We start from the raw sequence: 22,287 nt of genomic DNA on the forward strand, positions 1-22,287 counted from the left end.
TGTGTGTGTGTGTGTGTGTGTGTGTGTGTACCCAAGACCACAGCATCTTGCTCCCCCGTCAGCAGTACTGGTATCTTATATAACACTGACCTTTACGGTACAAGTTCCTTTCCCTAGCTCTGTCTTCCTGCTTCACCATGAATCCATCACCCAGCCTTCTCTAATACACGTATAGCTCACAAACACTAAGAGATTGGGTTACACATGACCCTTCCCGAAAATGCTTGCTATCTCTCGCCCAAGTTAATTTTCTCTTTGTATAAAGTCATCCATTTGCTTTACAAACTGCACTTGTAGTTTACTGGCGGTTCGTCTTCTACTTTCTTGTAGACATGCATGACGTCTGCCCTTTTCCCTTCTCTTGTTATTTTACTTCCCTTTCTAGACATCTTGAATGGTATATAAAAAGGATTGTGTAGCGTGTCTGCACCCTTAATCTTTCACTACAGAATTCAGTGAATACCCTTAACATTGTTTCACCTTCAATAAATTTGGATTAATTTAAATTTCAGCACAGCTGGAGAGCAGTTATCTCTGGTTTCAGCACAGATGGAGAGCGTTCAGCGCGAGAGTCTGGCCACACTTCAGCTGGCCAATAAATTCTACACTCCTGGCCAAGATCCACGTCAAGTTACAGACCTCTACAGTTGCTGGTCCAATGCTTACGATAAGGTAAATACTCTTTATTTACAATGTAACTCTCAAAATACATGTATGATTCCTATCAATGTGTTACGGTGAGAATATTTTACATTTGTGGTGTGTGTGTGTATGTGTGTGTGTGGAATTACCTATTTGTGCTTACTTATTCGTAATGTAGGGGGCCTCATCTACTATCATAAAACTTCTTAAGTTTATGTTTTCTGCCTTCATTTAGCATGTCTTCAGTCAGTCTGTTTCACTCATCCATCGCTCTTATACCAAAGAATTACTTTTGTACATCCTTTTTGACAAGTTTCTTACTTCATTTTGACAAGTTTCTTACTTCATTTTGACAAGTTTCTTACTTCATTTTGACAAGTTTCTTACTTCATTTTGACAAGTTTCTTACTTCATTTTGACAAGTTTCTTACTTCATTTTGACAAGTTTCTTACTTCATTTTATGTTTTTTGGTTGTTGTCATTACTTCTCTCGAAAAACTGCTTATGATCCACCTCGTCCATCTGTTTTTCAAAACTAAAAGGCTGTGATCAAGTCAATCCTCACTCTTTTCTCTTGCAAGGTGGGAAAATTCAAAGCCTCTCGCCTTTTCCTTTAACTAACCTCTCTTAATTCTGGTATCATCTTTGTTGCCCTTCTCTGGACCTTTTCTATTAGCTCCTTGCTACTTTAGATGAACAAACTTGAGAAGAATATTCTAGTATTGGCCATATGTAGAATATGACTAACTTGCTCAAAATTTCCTTATCCATGTACATGAATCTTTTAGCTTTGATTTTGATTCCATTTGTCCTGGTAACCGTATTGTTTTGCAATTGGAAAATACGTTCGTGGTTTAATTTATCGAATTTGTTCTGAATTTTGAAGACTTGGATTAAGTCGCCGCGAAGTCTACGTTTTTTAAGGGAGGAGATCCAATCGTTTTAGGCTCTCTTGATGTCAAACATCTAAAGGATGGGATCAATTTTGTCGCGAGTCTTTCAAAGTACTTGCTCTAATTTTTCCTGGTCTTTTATATAGTTTGGGGACCAAAACTGGACTGCATATTTAAGGTGTGGTGTTACTAGAGAAAAGTAAAGTGTGAGATTTGTTTCTGGTGTCTTATAATCTATGTTTCTGGCTAAGAAACCAACATTTGGTTACCTTTTTTGCCTGTTGCTAGACAATGTTTAGTGTATTTCAAATTGCTAATGACAACTCCAAGGTCCTTTTCTTCATTTACTTTAGTTAGAGAGTTTCTGAATAGTTTGTTGTCGTAACGTATATTCTTCTCTCCAAGGTGCATAACTTTACACTTGTCTACATTAAACATCATTTGCCATCTGTCTGACCACTCTGCTAGTTAGTTAAGATCTCTGAATCGTTTCGCAGTCCCGCCTGTTTACAGTTCTACCTCCTAGTTTAGTATCGTCAGCAAATTTAGAGATCTTAGATATGAGACCGAGTTCTAAGTCATTAATGTATATTATGAAAAGAATTGGGCCTATGACCGACCCCTGAGGCACATCACTTGTTACGGCCAGCCAATCTGAGGCTTCGCCGTTTAATACTACAGTGGCTGCTTCCGGTAAGCCAGTCTCTGATCCTTGCACAAAGTTCTTCATCGATTTCGTGTGCTTTGAGTTTATGTAAAAGTCTCTTATGAGGTACTTTATCGAAAGCCTTTTGGAAATTTTGATATACTACATTTCCTTGTCGTCAGTAGTTAGTGTCATGTTCGTTTCGTAATGGTCCAATTCCTTCTTTTACTGTCTTCCTTTGTCTTGTATATTTGAAGAACTCCTTTGGAAAATTAACTTTGAAGGATATTCTTTTTTCTTCGTCGCGTTTACTCTGTCTTATGACCTTACACTCTCTTTGTATTTTGATTAATTCCTGACGATTTTCATCGGTTCCCATTCATTTGCATTTCTTATGTTTTCTTCTTTTTTTGAAATAGCTCTCTATTCTCCTATTCATCCATAATGGTTTTGGAAAAGGCTCCTCTGACAAATGTCCACTGATAATCTCGTATCCACTGAATGAGTTTATTCCTTACTCCTACTTGATGATGCTGTCAATCAACCTTCCAGGCAAATTCAGCGTCAAATGCTTTCTTTCAGTATAGATTCAAACAATCCACCCACCCTCTCATGTAGAAATCTTACAGATTTGTTCCATATATACGAATATAGTGCATATGAACGCGCACTTCCATATAACATATAAAACCTCCAACAGCCAGAATCGATCTAGCGACCCCAGCGTGGCAAGCGGGAGCACTACTGCTAGGCTATATATATATATATATATATATATATATATATATATATATATATATATATATATATATATATATCCGTGTTGTACAGTTAGGTTTTGTAAAATGCTATCTGCTGGTTGTGTGAGCCTGATGGGAAATGCCCAATGAAAACCTCGTTGCTCACCAACGTGAGACACAGGGTATTCGATTACACAGTCATTTCCTTATTAGAGGCGATCTTAGCCTAGCAGTAATGCTCCCGCCTGCCACGCAGGTGTCCCGGGTTCGATCCTGGCTGTTGGAGGTATATATATATATATATATATATATATATATATTATCTATTACACTCAGTCGCTGTCTACCGCACTAGCGAGGTAGCAAAAGGAAAAAGACGAAAGAATGGCCCAATCCACCCACACCCACATGCATATACATAAACGCCCACGCATATACATAGCTATACATTTCAACGTATACATACATATACATACACAGACATATACATATATACACATAGAACATACAAACCTCCAACAGCCAGGATCAAACCCGGGACCCGTGTGTAACAGGGGTCCCGGGGTTCGATCCTGGCTGTTGGAGGTTTGTACGTTCTATGAAGGTGCACTTTCCTATACCCTTTGTTCGTATATATACACATGTACATATTCATACTTGCTACCTTCATCCATTCTCGTCGCCACCCTGCCACATATGAAACAGCACCCCCCTCCCCCTGCGCGTGTGCGAGGTAGCACTAAGAAAATAAAACATATGCCACATTCGTTCACACTCAGTCTCTAGCTGTCATGTGTAATGCATCGAAACCACAGCTCCCTTTCCACAACCAGGCCCCACAAAATTTTCCATGGTTTACCCCGGACGCTTCACATGCCTTGGTTCAGTTCATTAATAGCACGTCGACCCCGGTATAACACATCGTTCCAATTCACTCTACTTCTTGCACGCCTTTCACCCTCCTGCATGTTCAGGCCCCGATCGCTCAAAATGTTTTTCACTCCATCTTTCCACCTCCAATTTGGTCTCCCACTTCTCCTCGTTCCCTCCACCTCTGACACATATATCCTCTTGGTCAATCTTTCCTCACTCATTCTCTCCATGTGACCAAACCATTTCAAAACACCCTCTTCTGCTCTCTCAACCACACTCTTTTTATCACCACATATCTCTCTTACCCTTTCATTATTTATTCGATCAAACCACCTCACACCATATATTGTCCTCAAACATTTCATTTCCAACACATCCACCCTCCTCCACACAACCTTATCTACAACCCATGCCTCGCAGCCATATAACATTGTTGGAACCACTATTCATTCAAACATACCCATTTTTGCTTTCCGAGAAAACGTTCTCGACTTCAACACATTCTTCAACGCTCCCAGAACCTTCACACCCTCCCCCACCCATTTGTGAAGTTGAAACACGTGAAAATCATTCAACTGTGAAGTTTTTACCATTGCTGGAGTAAGTCATGTTTCTGTGTTTGTCTACGACAGATGTTGTGTCCCGGGAGGTATAATGGACCGATGCTGGCGGCAGAGGAGGTGGTGAGGCTTCTACCTCACGATAACCATCACCTAGCTAGGATACTGGACATGGCTGCCGGTACTGGACAAGTGGGCATAGAACTTCACAAGCGAGGCTTCACGTTAGTCCAACGTTTGTTGCTTGTGTGTGTGTGTGTGTGTGGGTGTTTGTGCAACGTGTATGCTTTATAGGGTCAGAGGATGTTAAAGATACGGTTGAAGTCAACGGGAAGGACGCCTTTCCCCGAAAGGTGTATCAGTAGAGTTCTCTGCCCGTGTTTCTTTCTCCCTTTTCTTAAATAGTTTCCACCTTCAAGAGTCGAGTATACACACAAACACCTGAGCTCAAATGAATCCTTACTGCATTCTTTCCTCTTCCATATATTGTCATATCTTTCATCAGAAATGACCATGACAGGTGCATGGTTCATATATTGTCATATCTTTCATCAGAGATGACCATGACAGGTGCATGGTTCATATATTGTCATATCTTTCATCAGAGATGACCATGAGAGGTGCATGGTTCATGCCCGTGTTGTGTCGGCTACAACATATGGGCCAAGAGTACCTGAGCATCTGCCGTCGATACATAAACACACAAACATTTCCATACTTGAACACCAACAAATGTTGGAAATGTTATCCACGTGCTTGTCTACACGTATCTACTCGTTCTGTCTTGTATGTATGTGTGCTGCTAAATCAGACTCCTCTCTGCTCTGCCAAATTATGAAAGTACCTTTTCCGGGCTTTGTATTATACGATCCAAAGTATCCAGTCTGCTCTCCTCTGTTGCTACTCCGGCCCGCTGGATCATGGCGCGACCGCAAGTGAACCAGTTTCACGAAACTTGGTTATGAACCGTCACACTGCGGTGTCGTGTGATGGGACGGGAGTGTCAAGATACTTTTTCAGTAACTTTCTGGTGCACATAATGTGTATATAGGTGTGTATATAGGTCTACACTGGGTAACGTAACACCTGTTACCATCCAGACACACTTGCGTTCAACGAAACAATAAAGTGACATTTTGTGAGGAAGAGAAGGGAAGGAGAAAGGTCACGGCACGTGTCAACAGTCATGTGGTTATGCTGATGTGTTGATGTGTTCATGATGTTATGTTGATGTGTTGATGTGTTCATGATGTTATGTTGATGTCTTGATGCGTGCATGATGCTGTGTTGATGTGTGCATGATGTTATGTTGATGTGTTGATGCGTGCATGATGTAGTGTTGATGTGTGCATGATGTTATGTTGATGTCTTGATGCGTGCATGATGTTGTTTTGATGTGTTCATGATGTTATGTTGATGTGTTGATGTGTTCATGATGTTATGTTGATGTCTTGATGCGTGCATGATGCTGTGTTGATGTGTGCATGATGTTATGTTGATGTGTTGATGCGTGCATGATGTAGTGTTGATGTGTGCATGATGTTATGTTGATGTCTTGATGCGTGCATGATGTTGTTTTGATGTGTTCATGATGTTATGTTGATGTGTTGATGTGTTCATGATGTTATGTTGATGTCTTGATGCGTACATGATGTTGTTTTGATGTGTGCATGATGTTATGTTGATGTGTTGATGCGTGCATGATGTAGTGTTGATGTGTGCATGATGTTATGTTGATGTCTTGATGCGTGCATGATGTTGTTTTGATGTGTGCATGATGTTATGTTGATGTGTTGATGTATGCATGATGTTATGTTGATGTGTTGATGCGTGTAGGATGCCATGCATGTCTTTGACTATGGTATATATCTTTGACTATGGTACATATCTATCTTTATCGCATAATCTTGATCAAGTATTTAGATAAACCTATCTGTTTTGAATTACTGCCAGAGTTCATGGACTTGTTGATGAAGACACTAACGTACTGTGTCCAGGTTATGAAGATGAAAAGGAAAGTAATGATACAGAAGACAGATGTAACACGGAAGAGAAAATGATTAATATGTTCTCTACAGGAATGTAGATGCCCTTGAACCTTCTGATGGTATGTTGAAGATCCTGAAAGCGACTGGTGTCTACTCGCTTATATTCCAGGAATTTGTTGGCATTGGACAAAGCACCATCCCCAAGGGTAAGGCGATACTTAACTCTTGTTTGTAGACTTTAAAGTCTATTTTTTTTTTCCTTTTTTTTAGACTCGCGGTCTTGGTTTATGGCTAATGGACATATTTCATAATATCACTGACATTGAGTTAAAAAGCTGACAGGAAGAGGATACGAAATGCAAAGTAGATGATCAAATATCTTTATTGTTAGAGATACTGTATGTAGAGGCAAGTATATGGAGAGAGGAGCTGTGTGGTGGTGCAGCATTGTGTGTGTGGTGATGCGGTGGTGTGTGTGGTGGTGCAGCATTGTGTGTGTGGTGATGCGGTGGTGTGTGTGGTGGAGCAGCATTGTGTGTGTGGTGATGCCGTAGTGTATGTGGTGGTGCAGCATTGTGAGTGTTGTGGGGCAGCATTGTGCGCGTGGTGATGCCGTAGTGTATGTGGATTTGATTCACAGTTAGGTTAATCTTTACAGGGAAACATAGAGTTCAACTCCACAACTTCCTGTCATGATATAACGCTTTTGTCTTCATCCCAACAGGATCGTACGACGTTGTGGTTATAGTCGGAGGTATGGGTGAGGGTCATGTGCCTGTGAAAGGTATAGACGATATGATCCGTGCTTGCAAGCCAGGTAAGACGTGGTTCATAATGGCAGTGGAGCAACTTGCTCTTGGTTATAACGTCAGGCAGACGTTACCTGTATTTCCTTTTGCAACAATAACTAGTTTATAGATCGGTCATCCTATGAAACATGACCAAGTTTGGTATGCTACATATTTCAGGCGTAACTAAACCAATTATGGAATGACAAATGTTTTATAAACACACGTGGTGTAGCGGTTAACTTCCTGAACATGACACATTCACAGCCCCTCAACCAGGGTCGAACATGGCATAGGTTCGAATCCTGGTTGCGACAGTCGGTCCACAGTCAACCCAGCTGTTCATCCACCCCTAGCAGATTTGGTCGATAAAATAAGTACCTGGCATATTATTAGTGAAAGAGAAGAGAGAGGCATTTGGACGATTTTTGCAGGGAAAAAATGTAAATAAGTGGGAGATGTATAAAAGAAAGAGGCAGGAGGTCAAGAGAAAGGTGCAAGAGGTGAAAAAGAGGAAAAATGAGAGTTGGGGTGAGAGAGTATCATTAAATTTTAGGGAGAATAAAAAGATGTTCTGGAAGGAGGTAAATAAAGTGCGTAAGACAAGGGAGCAAATGGGAACTTCAGTGAAGGGGGCTAATGGGGAGGTGATAACAAGTAGTGGTGATGTGAGAAGGAGATGGAGTGAGTATTTTGAAGATCTGTTGAATGCGTTTGATGATAGAGTGGCAGATATAGGGTGTTTTGGTCGAGGTGGTGTGCAAAGTGAGAGGGTTAGGGAAAATGATTTGATAAACAGAGAAGAGGTAGTAAAAGCTTTGCGGAAGATGAAAGCCGGCAAGGCAGCAGGTTTGGATGGTATTGCAGTGGAAATTATTAAAAAAGGGGGTGACTGTATTGTTGACTGGTTGGTAAGGTTATTTAATGTATGTATGATTCATGGTGAAGTGCCTGAGGATTGGCGGAATGCTTGCATAGTGCCATAGTGCAAAGGGGATAAGAGTGAGTGCTCAAATTACAGAGGTATAAGTTTGTTGATTATTCCTGGTAAATTATATGGGAGGGTATTGATTGAGAGGGTGAAGGCATGTACAGAGCATCAGATTGGGGAAGAGCAGTGTGGTTTCAGAAGTGGTACAGGATGTGTGGATCAGGTGTTTGCTTTGAAGAATGTATGTGAGAAATACTTAGAAAAGCAAATGGATTTGTATGTAGCATTTATGGATCTGGAGAAGGCATATGATAGAGTTGATAGAGATGCTCTGTGGAAGGTACTAAGAATATATGGTGTGGGAGGCAAGTTGTTAGAAGCAGTGAAAAGTTTTTATCGAGGATGTAAGGCATGTGTACGTGTAGGAAGAAAGGAAAGTGATTGGTTCTCAGTGAATGTAGGTTTGCGGCAGGGGTGTGTGATGTCTCCCATGGTTGTTTAATTTGTTTACGGATGGGGTTGTTAGGGAGGTGAATGCAAGAGTTTTGGAAAGAGGGGCAAGTATGCAGTCTGTTGTGGATGAGAGAGCTTGGGAAGTGAGTCAGTTGTTGTTCGCTGATGATACAGCGCTGGTGGCTGATTCATGTGAGAAACTGCAGAAGCTGGTGACTGGGTTTGGTAAAGTGTGTGAAAGAAGAAAGTTAAGAGTAAATGTGAATAAGAGCATGGTCATTAGGTACAGTAGGGTTGAGGGTCAAGTCAATTGGGAGGTGAGTTTGAATGGAGAAAAACTGGAGGAAGTAAAGTGTTTTAGATATCTGGGAGTGGATCTGGCAGCGGATAGAACCATGGAAGCGGAAGTGAATCATAGGGTGGGGGAGGGGGCGAAAATCCTGGGAGCCTTGAAGAATGTGTGGAAGTCGAGAACATTATCTCGGAGAGCAAAAATGGGTATGTTTGAAGGAATAGTGGTTCCAGCAATGTTGTATGGTTGCGAGGCGTGGGCTATGGATAGAGTTGTGCGCAGGAGGGTGGATGTGCTGGAAATGAGATGTTTGAGGGCAATATGTGGTGTGAGTTGGTTTGATCGAGTAAGTAATGTAAGTGTAAGAGAGATGTGTGGAAATAAAAAGAGCGTGGTTGAGAGAGCAGAAGAGGGTGTTTTGAAATGGTTTGGGCAAATGGAGAGAATGAGTGAGGAAAGATTGACAAAGAAGATATATGTGTCGAAGGTGGAGGGAACGAGGAGAAGTGGGAGACCAAATTTGAGGTGGAAAGATGGAGTGAAAAAGATTTTGAGTGATCGGGGCCTGAACATGCAGGAGGGTGAAAGGCGGGCAAGGAATAGAGTGAATTGGATCGATGTGGTACACTCTTTTTATTACCACACATCTCTCTTACCCTTTCATTACTTACTCGATCAAACCACCTCACACCATATATCGTCCTCAAACATCTCATTTCCAGCACATCCACCCTCCTGCGCACAACTCTATCCATAGCCCACGCCTCGCAACCATACAACATTGTTGGAACCACTATTCCTTCAAACATACCCATTTTTGCTTTCCGAGATAATGTTCTCGACTTCCACACATTCTTCAACGCTCCCAGAACCTTCGCCCCCTCACTCACCCTGTGACGTACTTATGCTTCCATGGCTTCATCCGCCGCTAAATCCATACATATATATATATATATATATATATATATATATATATATATATATATATATATATATATATATATATATATATATAATTAATGAGATATCCTTGATTAAGGCCACAGTTGCCGGTGCTGTTTGAGTTCACATAAAATAAAGAAAACAAATACTAACTATTGTTACTAACAAGCTAATCTTTCCCAGAACTTTCATGACAAAAATCAACATTTGAACCTTGGCAGGCGGGGTGGTGGTGAACATAATGCGTCATGAGTTCCTGCATAACGTGGAAGATTACAAGGATAAGCTCGAGCAGTACATGGCCGTGTTGGAGCGTAAGGGTTCTTGGCGCAGAGTAAGTACAGTTTTGATGAAGTGAATCATGGATTAACGCAGGATTAGTACAGTTTTGATGAAGTGAATCATGGATTAACGCAGGATTAGTACAGTTTTGATGAAGTGAATCATGGATTAACGTAGGATTAGTACAGTTTTGATGAAGTGAATCATGGATTAACGTAGGATTAGTACAGTTTTGATGAAGTGAATCATGGATTAACGCAGGATTAGTACAGTTTTGATGAAGTGAATCATGGATTAACGCAGGATTAGTACAGTTTTGATGAAGTGAATCATGGATTAACGTAGGATTAGTACAGCTTTGATGAGGTGAATCATGGATTAACGTAGTAATAACAAGATTGGGACATATAAAACAATGATTCTAGTTCAATAATAATTTTCTGTTATTGGTCATTTGACCCACCATCTTATATATATATATATATATATATATATATATATATATATATATATATATATATATATATATATATATATATATATATAATTAGCTTTTTCCTGAGAATTCCTAATTGTAAAACTATTTCACTTACAGGAAGTGAGGAAGATACTGCCAAATTATTTCTGTGATAAGGAAGGAATAATGTTTACACACCGTGTTCTGTAAGTGATTACCTTCTGCTATGAACACTACCACCACACACCAGACCAGGCCCCACTGCACCCGATAATGACGTAAGAAGGAAAACCAAAGTTCCACTGGAAAAATCGGTCCGATATTTGTATTTACACGAAGTGTGTGACAATTCCTAGGTATCATCATGTGGTACGACATCAGTGTGTCGTGTCACATACCTAACCTTAATGAGAGAAGTAACTGAAGTGATAATGTGATCTATTACGAACTGCAGCTCACATGATGTACCGTGTTGTTATACAACCCTATGCTGCCGCACCTCTGCCTTTTACAACCTACAGTCCCCGTCCACGGAAATATAAATATAATATCTAACACACCTCTTCTTTGCACTTCATATCCTACCTTACTGTTGACAAGTGTATGTAATATAATAACCTCACCTCGTGTTAACAACAAGAACCATACCTGTCCCACGTAAAAGGACTTATTCTTACGATCGTCCTTCAATAAAACTCAATCTTGATAGGTTGATAATACTTAATGTATGATATATTTCAACATAAGAATGATTTATATCAACATACTCAAAAATCATTGTAAAATTTTCATCGCAAGTTCATAGCGACCGGCTGTAATAAATTTGTTCCAAGAACTGGTGTATCTTACCACAGTAATCCATGAAACATGCAATTACTTCATTCTAATGCTCTCATATGTTAGAATGTTATGTTAGAATATCGTATGTAATGGCAAGATATAAACCAGAATTATATGTTCTCGTTCAAACGTACATAAAACAAGATTTGCAATATTAATTGGTAGATATTTACCTCAACAGATCGGAAAGTCCGTCTTAACATTATTAACGAAAATCCCATCAATAAATTCGTTATAGTTATTGAAGCTATCCCAGCTATGGTCACTATATTAGGTTGTGCGGGGTGTTTGCACGTACGTCTTGGGGTAATAGCGTCTTTTTTCACATCAAATCTGTCGTTGTACAAAATACAAAAAATACACAAAATAACTTACCTAAAAGCCTAACCTTATGAAACTGATCACTACAGGTGAAACACTTCTGATCACTACAGGTGGAACACTGTAGTTTACATGATAAACACAGACAACAGGAGGCCTGATTGGCCCACGACTAGATTGTTTGGTAGAAAAAAAGATTTTTTTTCAACTTGACCAGAAAATGTAATGCTGCTCAACATTATTTAAAGCTATCATCGACTCCCTGTTTTTGCACATTAGCCTTTCAGTGTCCCCGTTATTGCTGTCGTTTATATAGTTTATTTCTGTCGATTTTCTCAGAGTACACCTGAATCTATAGAATAATTGTCTAAACGACTTTTGAAAGTATCTACAATCTCGGCATTCACTACGTCTGACAGTAACTTATTCCAGTGTTCAACACACCAATAGGAAAAGAAGCTTATTTTCCCACGTCCGCACTACATCTTATAGCTTTGAGTTTTGCTCTATTTGTCCTGGTAACCGTAATTTCTTGTATTTTGAAAAGGTATTCTTGGTTTACTTTAACGAACTTGTTCAAACTTTTGAAAACTTTGATTAAGTCGCCACGAAATCTACGTTTTTTTAAGGGAGAAGAGATCCAATCGTTTTAGCCTCTCTTCGTGTACCGGATTTCTAAAGGATGGGATCAATTTTGTCGCGCGTCTTTGTACTTGCTTTAACTTTTCCTCATCTTTTATACAATTTGAGGACCCAAACTGGACGGTATATTCAAGGTGTGGTCTTACTAGAGAATTAGAAAGTGTGAGAATTGGTTCTGGTGTCTTGTAATCTATTTTCTTGGCTATGAAATCCAACATTTGGTTACCTTTTTTGCCTGTTGCTTGACACTGTTTAGTGTATTTCAAATTGTTGCTAATGACAACTCCAAGGTCCTTTTCTTCATTTACTTTAGTTAGAGAGTTTCCGAATAGTTTGCAGTCGTAACGTATATTCTTGTCTCCAAAGTGTATAACTTTACACTTGTCTACATTAAACATCATTTGCCATGTGTCTGACCACTCTGCTGGTAAGGTAAGATTTCTGAATCGTTTCGCAGTCCCGCCTGTTTACAGTTCTACCTCCTAGTTTAGTATCGTCAGCAAATTTAGAGATCTTAGATATGAGACCGAGTTCTAGGTCATTAATGTATATTATGAAAAGAATTGGGCCTAGGACCGACCCCTGAGGCACACCACTTGTTCCGGCCAGCCAATCTGAGGCTTCGCCGTTTAATACTACAGTGGCTGCTTCCGGTAAGCCAGTCTCTGATCCTTGCACAAAGTTCTTCATCGATTTCGTGTGCTTTGAGTTTATGTAAAACTCTCTTATGAGGTACTTTATCGAAAGCCTTTTGGAAATTTTCATATACTACATCCAACGGTAATCTTTCATCCCAGTTCTAATGAATAATATTAAAAAAAGATTCGTCAGGGAGGATCTTTTATAACGGAAACCGTGTTGGCTGTCAGATATAATTTTGTGATCTAGAAACGGGACAAATTTTATCTCGTATTATTTTTTCTATCTTTTTACTTAACAATGACATCACAGCAACACATGACTGCCTTGTACAGCAGCGACGTGTCCCCAGCACACACACACACACACACACACACACACACACACACACACATACATACACAGACACACAGACACACACACACAACCTCTGGCAGTATTGACACAGGTTGTCATTGACGAGCGCCCGTGCAAGATATAATTTTGGCAAAATTGTAACTGACATGACATGAAATATCAAGGCCATAGTTGCAGTGATGTGTGTAAAGTCTTTGAAATTATCTTGAACCATGAAGAAAGTGTTCAAGTTTTTCAGTTGGTGGTTACAAAATAACACTGACGACTTCAATAACCTTTGCTGACCTTTGCCTAAAGACTAATGATCCAACCAACCTTAAATGTATCTGTCAACTCGTTTTTATAACACCCAACCCTGCAGCTCAACTCCACTCCATAAGCCTCTCTATCTATTCATTCATACTCTCACTCAGTCTCTCTGAATTCTTACTTACATGAATATTCCTCACGAAACTTTTTGCTTAAAATTGTCATTGAATCATGCCATATAAATGTTCACTTGCATTCTTCATTTTACTCTTATTATTTGCGCTTGTATGTAAAACTTAAACTCCCGCCATACAGCCTGTGTTATTTAACTTTCAGCATTCTCTCAAGGTCGTTTACAATTATACAAAACCTAAACTCCAATGAAATTTTCATTGGTATATGAATCTAACGTAAATCAAAGTAGATATTCAACACTCGGATTCTCTAAAGGAAAATAATGACAGAAAACGAACGCATATGGTTGGTGCATTGGAGAACTATAGGAATAACATTCCTTCATAAACCTACTATATAATGAAGTAAGGTGACTGCAGTCACGTATACGAATACTGTTGAAAAAATCATATAATATGACAGGTCACAAGCGACTGGGAATGGACCAAAACGTATAGGTGTTTCTTTAATTTGGTCTCGTCTCGTTGTTTCCAAGCAAACTACATTAAATAGGTTATTAAGAAACTTAAATGATTTAGTTTGTAGGTGAGATGACATACAAATATTCCACATATAAGAATCTTAACCTAACCGAAAATAACCTAAGAAAACAATAAAAAAAAACGTCATTTTGGAGACTATTACTTGACAAGCTTTTCTTCATCTATATTTTCTCAAGCTTTTCTTCCTCTATATTTAAGAACAGTATCCACACCTTCATCCTCAGAGCAACAATGAGACACATAACAGACCTTATGCAAGTTATGAGACACATAACAGACCTTATGCAAGTTATGAGACACATAACAGACCTTATGCAAGTTATGAGATACATAACAGACCTTATGCAAGTTATGAGACACATAACAGACCTTATGCAAGTTATGAGACACATAACAGACCTTATGCAAGTTATGAGACACATAACAGACCTTATGCAAGTTATGAGACACATAACAGACCTTATGCAAGTTATGAGACACATAACAGACCTTATGCAAGTTATGAGACACATAACAGACCTTATGCAAGTTATGAGACACATAACAGACCTTATGCAAGTTATGAGACACATAACAGACCTTATGCAAGTTATGAGACACATAACAGACCTTATGCAAGTTATGAGACACATAACAGACCTTATGCAAGTTATGAGACACATAACAGACCTTATGCAAGTTATGAGACACATAACAGACCTTATGCAAGTTATGAGACACATAACAGACCTTATGCAAGTTATGAGACACATAACAGACCTTATGCAAGTTATGAGACACATAACAGACCTTATGCAAGTTATGAGACACATAACAGACCTTATGCAAGTTATGAGACACATAACAGACCTTATGCAAGTTATGAGACACATAACAGACCTTATGCAAGTTATGAGACACATAACAGACCTTATGCAAGTTATGAGACACATAACAGACCTTATGCAAGTTATGAGACACATAACAGACCTTATGCAAGTTATGAGACACATAACAGACCTTATGCAAGTTATGAGATACATAACAGACCTTATGCAAGTTATGAGATACATAACAGACCTTATGCAAGTTATGAGACACATAACAGACCTTATGCAAGTTATGAGATACATAACAGACCTTATGCAAGTTATGAGACACATAACAGACCTTATGCAAGTTATGAGACACATAACAGACCTTATGCAAGTTATGAGACACATAACAGACCTTATGCAAGTTATGAGACACATAACAGACCTTATGCAAGTTATGAGACACATAACAGACCTTATGCAAGTTATGAGACACATAACAGACCTTATGCAAGTTATGAGACACATAACAGACCTTATGCAAGTTATGAGACACATAACAGACCTTATGCAAGTTATGAGACACATAACAGACCTTATGCAAGTTATGAGATACATAACAGACCTTATGCAAGTTATGAGACACATAACAGACCTTATGCAAGTTATGAGACACATAACAGACCTTATGCAAGTTATGAGACACATAACAGACCTTATGCAAGTTATGAGACACATAACAGACCTTATGCAAGTTATGAGACACATAACAGACCTTATGCAAGTTATGAGACACATAACAGACCTTATGCAAGTTATGAGACACATAACAGACCTTATGCAAGTTATGAGACACATAACAGACCTTATGCAAGTTATGAGACACATAACAGACCTTATGCAAGTTATGAGACACATAACAGACCTTATGCAAGTTATGAGACACATAACAGACCTTATGCAAGTTATGAGATACATAACAGACCTTATGCAAGTTATGAGACACATAACAGACCTTATGCAAGTTATGAGACACATAACAGACCTTATGCAAGTTATGAGACACATAACAGACCTTATGCAAGTTATGAGACACATAACAGACCTTATGCAAGTTATGAGACACATAACAGACCTTATGCAAGTTATGAGACACATAACAGACCTTATGCAAGTTATGAGACACATAACAGACCTTATGCAAGTTATGAGATACATAACAGACCTTATGCAAGTTATGAGATACATAACAGACCTTATGCAAGTTATGAGATACATAACAGACCTTATGCAAGTTATGAGACACATAACAGACCTTATGCAAGTTATGAGACACATAACAGACCTTATGCAAGTTATGAGACACATAACAGACCTTATGCAAGTTATGAGACACATAACAGACCTTATGCAAGTTATGAGACACATAACAGACCTTATGCAAGTTATGAGATACATAACAGACCTTATGCAAGTTATGAGACACATAACAGACCTTATGCAAGTTATGAGATACATAACAGACCTTATGCAAGTTATGAGATACATAACAGACCTTATGCAAGTTATGAGACACATAACAGACCTTATGCAAGTTATGAGACACATAACAGACCTTATGCAAGTTATGAGATACATAACAGACCTTATGCAAGTTATGAGACACATAACAGACCTTATGCAAGTTATGAGACACATAACAGACCTTATGCAAGTTATGAGACACATAACAGACCTTATGCAAGTTATGAGACACATAACAGACCTTATGCAAGTTATGAGACACATAACAGACCTTATGCAAGTTATGAGACACATAACAGACCTTATGCAAGTTATGAGACACATAACAGACCTTATGCAAGTTATGAGACACATAACAGACCTTATGCAAGTTATGAGACACATAACAGACCTTATGCAAGTTATGAGACACATAACAGACCTTATGCAAGTTATGAGACACATAACAGACCTTATGCAAGTTATGAGACACATAACAGACCTTATGCAAGTTATGAGATACATAACAGACCTTATGCAAGTTATGAGACACATAACAGACCTTATGCAAGTTATGAGACACATAACAGACCTTATGCAAGTTATGAGATACATAACAGACCTTATGCAAGTTATGAGATACATAACAGACCTTATGCAAGTTATGAGACACATAACAGACCTTATGCAAGTTATGAGATACATAACAGACCTTATGCAAGTTATGAGACACATAACAGACCTTATGCAAGTTATGAGATACATAACAGACCTTATGCAAGTTATGAGACACATAACAGACCTTATGCAAGTTATGAGACACATAACAGACCTTATGCAAGTTATGAGACACATAACAGACCTTATGCAAGTTATGAGACACATAACAGACCTTATGCAAGTTATGAGACACATAACAGACCTTATGCAAGTTATGAGATACATAACAGACCTTATGCAAGTTATGAGACACATAACAGACCTTATGCAAGTTATGAGACACATAACAGACCTTATGCAAGTTATGAGATACATAACAGACCTTATGCAAGTTATGAGACACATAACAGACCTTATGCAAGTTATGAGACACATAACAGACCTTATGCAAGTTATGAGACACATAACAGACCTTATGCAAGTTATGAGATACATAACAGACCTTATGCAAGTTATGAGACACATAACAGACCTTATGCAAGTTATGAGACACATAACAGACCTTATGCAAGTTATGAGACACATAACAGACCTTATGCAAGTTATGAGATACATAACAGACCTTATGCAAGTTATGAGATACATAACAGACCTTATGCAAGTTATGAGACACATAACAGACCTTATGCAAGTTATGAGACACATAACAGACCTTATGCAAGTTATGAGACACATAACAGACCTTATGCAAGTTATGAGATACATAACAGACCTTATGCAAGTTATGAGATACATAACAGACCTTATGCAAGTTATGAGACACATAACAGACCTTATGCAAGTTATGAGACACATAACAGACCTTATGCAAGTTATGAGACACATAACAGACCTTATGCAAGTTATGAGACACATAACAGACCTTATGCAAGTTATGAGACACATAACAGACCTTATGCAAGTTATGAGACACATAACAGACCTTATGCAAGTTATGAGACACATAACAGACCTTATGCAAGTTATGAGACACATAACAGACCTTATGCAAGTTATGAGACACATAACAGACCTTATGCAAGTTATGAGACACATAACAGACCTTATGCAAGTTATGAGATACATAACAGACCTTATGCAAGTTATGAGACACATAACAGACCTTATGCAAGTTATGAGACACATAACAGACCTTATGCAAGTTATGAGACACATAACAGACCTTATGCAAGTTATGAGACACATAACAGACCTTATGCAAGTTATGAGATACATAACAGACCTTATGCAAGTTATGAGATACATAACAGACCTTATGCAAGTTATGAGATACATAACAGACCTTATGCAAGTTATGAGATACATAGCAGACCTTATATAACTTTTGAGATACATGATACACCTTATGCAAGTTATGAGACACATAACAGACCTTATGCAAGTTATGAGATACATAACAGACCTCATGCAAGTTATGAGATACATAACAGACCTTATATATCTTATACAATACATCCCACAGTTTATATAGGATACATAATATACATTACTATTACACCTTATATAACTTATTCACAACACACTTTATATAACGTATGGAAGATAAACACGGTTCTCATATATCCCATCTGAACTACGTTTCTCCACCTGTTTAGTAAAGCGTCCATGTTGTCAAGATAAACTTCACATCACAAGCTGCTGTAAGACCAAGTAAAGTCAATACGGTTGGTGAGGGTGCAGGCGTGGGTCAGTCATAACAAGTGGACAGGTTCAGTGGAGTCTGGGTCTGCCCCGCCCACCAGCGGGTTACCTCCTGCATACATAATGTGGGTTGGCCTCTTGCCTGTCCTCTCCATGCACAGAGCTGTGACGAGAAAGTACTGGTATTTCCCGCTTGGTAACATAGCAAATTTCAATACCTTTCCTCACAACACACATCGCACATTAGTTTCAAGATCAGATAATTTATACATCTATTCTGAAAATGTTTTCCAGAGTTGTAATATCTATCTCTTTACTAATTTAATTCCATTTTGCAATGCATCAGACATTTCCGAATAACTATAGTGAATATCATCTGAAATTTATAATCACCACCGTCTCCTTACGTCTCTACGAATCAGCTGTTTTCCTTTGTTCAAATTAAAAACACAACAATTCAACTGTTTACTAACACAAACATGCTTGGCGTCACTGTCTTCTCCACACTAGCCAGGACACTACACACACAGTCAACATCACAAAGTATGCTTCGTAAAAGCTGGTAATGTTGCATTCATATGTACAGTACAGGAATTATATGTCCCAATCATCTAGAGTCTCTCTCTCTCTCTCTCTCTCTCTCTCTCTCCTCTCTCTCTCTCCTCTCTCTCTCTCTCTCTCTCTCTCCTAAGGCCACTATGTAGGTCTATCAGTGTTCTTATCTTCACTGCGAGAAGTATAAGGCCACTATGTAGGTCTATCAGTGTTCTTATCTTCACTGCGAGAAGTATAAGGCCACTATGTAGGTCTATCAGTGTTCTTATCTTCACTACGAGAACTACAAGGCCACTATGTAGGTCTATCAGTGTTCTTATCTTCACTGCGAGAAGTATAAGGCCACTATGTAGGTCTATCAGTGTTCTTATCTTCACTACGAGAACTACAAGGCCACTATGTAGGTCTATCAGTGTTCTTATCTTCACTACGAGAACTACAAGGCCACTATGTAGGTCTATCAGTGTTCTTATCTTCACTGCGAGAAGTATAAGGCCACTATGTAGGTCTATCAGTGTTCTTATCTTCACTACGAGAACTACAAGGCCACTATGTAGGTCTATCAGTGTTCTTATCTTCACTACGAGAACTACAAGGCCACTATGTAGGTCTATCAGTGTTCTTATCTTCACTGCGAGAAGTATAAGGCCACTATGTAGGTCTATCAGTGTTCTTATCTTCACTGCGAGAAGTATAAGGCCACTATGTAGGTCTATCAGTGTTCTTATCTTCACTACGAGAACTACAAGGCCACTATGTAGGTCTATCAGTGTTCTTATCTTCACTGCGAGAAGTATAAGGCCACTATGTAGGTCTATCAGTGTTCTTATCTTCACTGCGAGAAGTATAAGGCCACTATGTAGGTCTATCAGTGTTCTTATCTTCACTGCGAGAAGTATAAGGCCACTATGTAGGTCTATCAGTGTTCTTATCTTCACTGCGAGAAGTATAAGGCCACTATGTAGGTCTATCAGTGTTCTTATCTTCACTGCGAGAAGTATAAGGCCACTATGTAGGTCTATCAGTGTTCTTATCTTCACTGCGAGAAGTATAAGGCCACTATGTAGGTCTATCAGTGTTCTTATCTTCACTGCGAGAAGTATAAGGCCACTATGTAGGTCTATCAGTGTTCTTATCTTCACTACGAGAACTACAAGGCCACTATGTAGGTCTATCAGTGTTCTTATCTTCACTGCGAGAAGTATAAGGCCACTATGTAGGTCTATCAGTGTTCTTATCTTCACTACGAGAACTACAAGGCCACTATGTAGGTCTATCAGTGTTCTTATCTTCACTACGAGAACTACAAGGCCACTATGTAGGTCTATCAGTGTTCTTATCTTCACTACGAGAACTACAAGGCCACTATGTAGGTCTATCAGTGTTCTTATCTTCACTACGAGAACTACAAGGCCACTATGTAGGTCTATCAGTGTTCTTATCTTCACTGCGAGAAGTATAAGGCCACTATGTAGGTCTATCAGTGTTCTTATCTTCACTGCGAGAAGTATAAGGCCACTATGTAGGTCTATCAGTGTTCTTATCTTCACTGCGAGAAGTATAAGGCCACTATGTAGGTCTATCAGTGTTCTTATCTTCACTACGAGAACTACAAGGCCACTATGTAGGTCTATCAGTGTTCTTATCTTCACTGCGAGAAGTATAAGGCCACTATGTAGGTCTATCAGTGTTCTTATCTTCACTGCGAGAAGTATAAGGCCACTATGTAGGTCTATCAGTGTTCTTATCTTCACTGCGAGAAGTATAAGGCCACTATGTAGGTCTATCAGTGTTCTTATCTTCACTGCGAGAAGTATAAGGCCACTATGTAGGTCTATCAGTGTTCTTATCTTCACTGCGAGAAGTATAAGGCCACTATGTAGGTCTATCAGTGTTCTTATCTTCACTACGAGAACTACAAGGCCACTATGTAGGTCTATCAGTGTTCTTATCTTCACTACGAGAACTACAAGGCCACTATGTAGGTCTATCAGTGTTCTTATCTTCACTGCGAGAAGTATAAGGCCACTATGTAGGTCTATCAGTGTTCTTATCTTCACTACGAGAACTACAAGGCCACTATGTAGGTCTATCAGTGTTCTTATCTTCACTGCGAGAAGTATAAGGCCACTATGTAGGTCTATCAGTGTTCTTATCTTCACTGCGAGAAGTATAAGGCCACTATGTAGGTCTATCAGTGTTCTTATCTTCACTGCGAGAAGTATAAGGCCACTATGTAGGTCTATCAGTGTTCTTATCTTCACTGCGAGAAGTATAAGGCCACTATGTAGGTCTATCAGTGTTCTTATCTTCACTGCGAGAAGTATAAGGCCACTATGTAGGTCTATCAGTGTTCTTATCTTCACTGCGAGAAGTATAAGGCCACTATGTAGGTCTATCAGTGTTCTTATCTTCACTGCGAGAAGTATAAGGCCACTATGTAGGTCTATCAGTGTTCTTATCTTCACTGCGAGAAGTATAAGGCCACTATGTAGGTCTATCAGTGTTCTTATCTTCACTGCGAGAAGTATAAGGCCACTATGTAGGTCTATCAGTGTTCTTATCTTCACTGCGAGAAGTATAAGGCCACTATGTAGGTCTATCAGTGTTCTTATCTTCACTACGAGAACTACAAGGCCACTATGTAGGTCTATCAGTGTTCTTATCTTCACTGCGAGAAGTATAAGGCCACTATGTAGGTCTATCAGTGTTCTTATCTTCACTGCGAGAAGTATAAGGCCACTATGTAGGTCTATCAGTGTTCTTATCTTCACTACGAGAACTACAAGGCCACTATGTAGGTCTATCAGTGTTCTTATCTTCACTGCGAGAAGTATAAGGCCACTATGTAGGTCTATCAGT

The 22,287-nt window shown here is 39.0% G+C and overlaps 1 protein-coding gene across 1 annotated transcript in view; it reads left to right on the plus strand.

Annotated features, from left to right (window-relative positions):
* LOC139762826 (methyltransferase-like protein 27) overlaps nucleotides 1–11,047 on the plus strand; it is a 12,016-nt gene extending 969 nt beyond the window's left edge. Inside the window, exons 2-7 of the mRNA XM_071687978.1 lie at nucleotides 513–672; nucleotides 4,427–4,578; nucleotides 6,433–6,548; nucleotides 7,067–7,159; nucleotides 9,970–10,082; nucleotides 10,626–11,047. Coding sequence (XP_071544079.1) covers nucleotides 550–672; nucleotides 4,427–4,578; nucleotides 6,433–6,548; nucleotides 7,067–7,159; nucleotides 9,970–10,082; nucleotides 10,626–10,697 — 669 coding nt within the window. The 5' untranslated portion in view covers nucleotides 513–549 and the 3' untranslated portion in view covers nucleotides 10,698–11,047. The remainder of the gene's footprint in view (nucleotides 1–512; nucleotides 673–4,426; nucleotides 4,579–6,432; nucleotides 6,549–7,066; nucleotides 7,160–9,969; nucleotides 10,083–10,625) is intronic.
* Nucleotides 11,048–22,287: the final 11,240 nt, after the last annotated feature.

This window comes from Panulirus ornatus, chromosome 45, assembly GCF_036320965.1.
Source record: "Panulirus ornatus isolate Po-2019 chromosome 45, ASM3632096v1, whole genome shotgun sequence".
In the NCBI taxonomy this organism is placed as follows: Eukaryota; Metazoa; Arthropoda; class Malacostraca; order Decapoda; family Palinuridae; genus Panulirus; species Panulirus ornatus.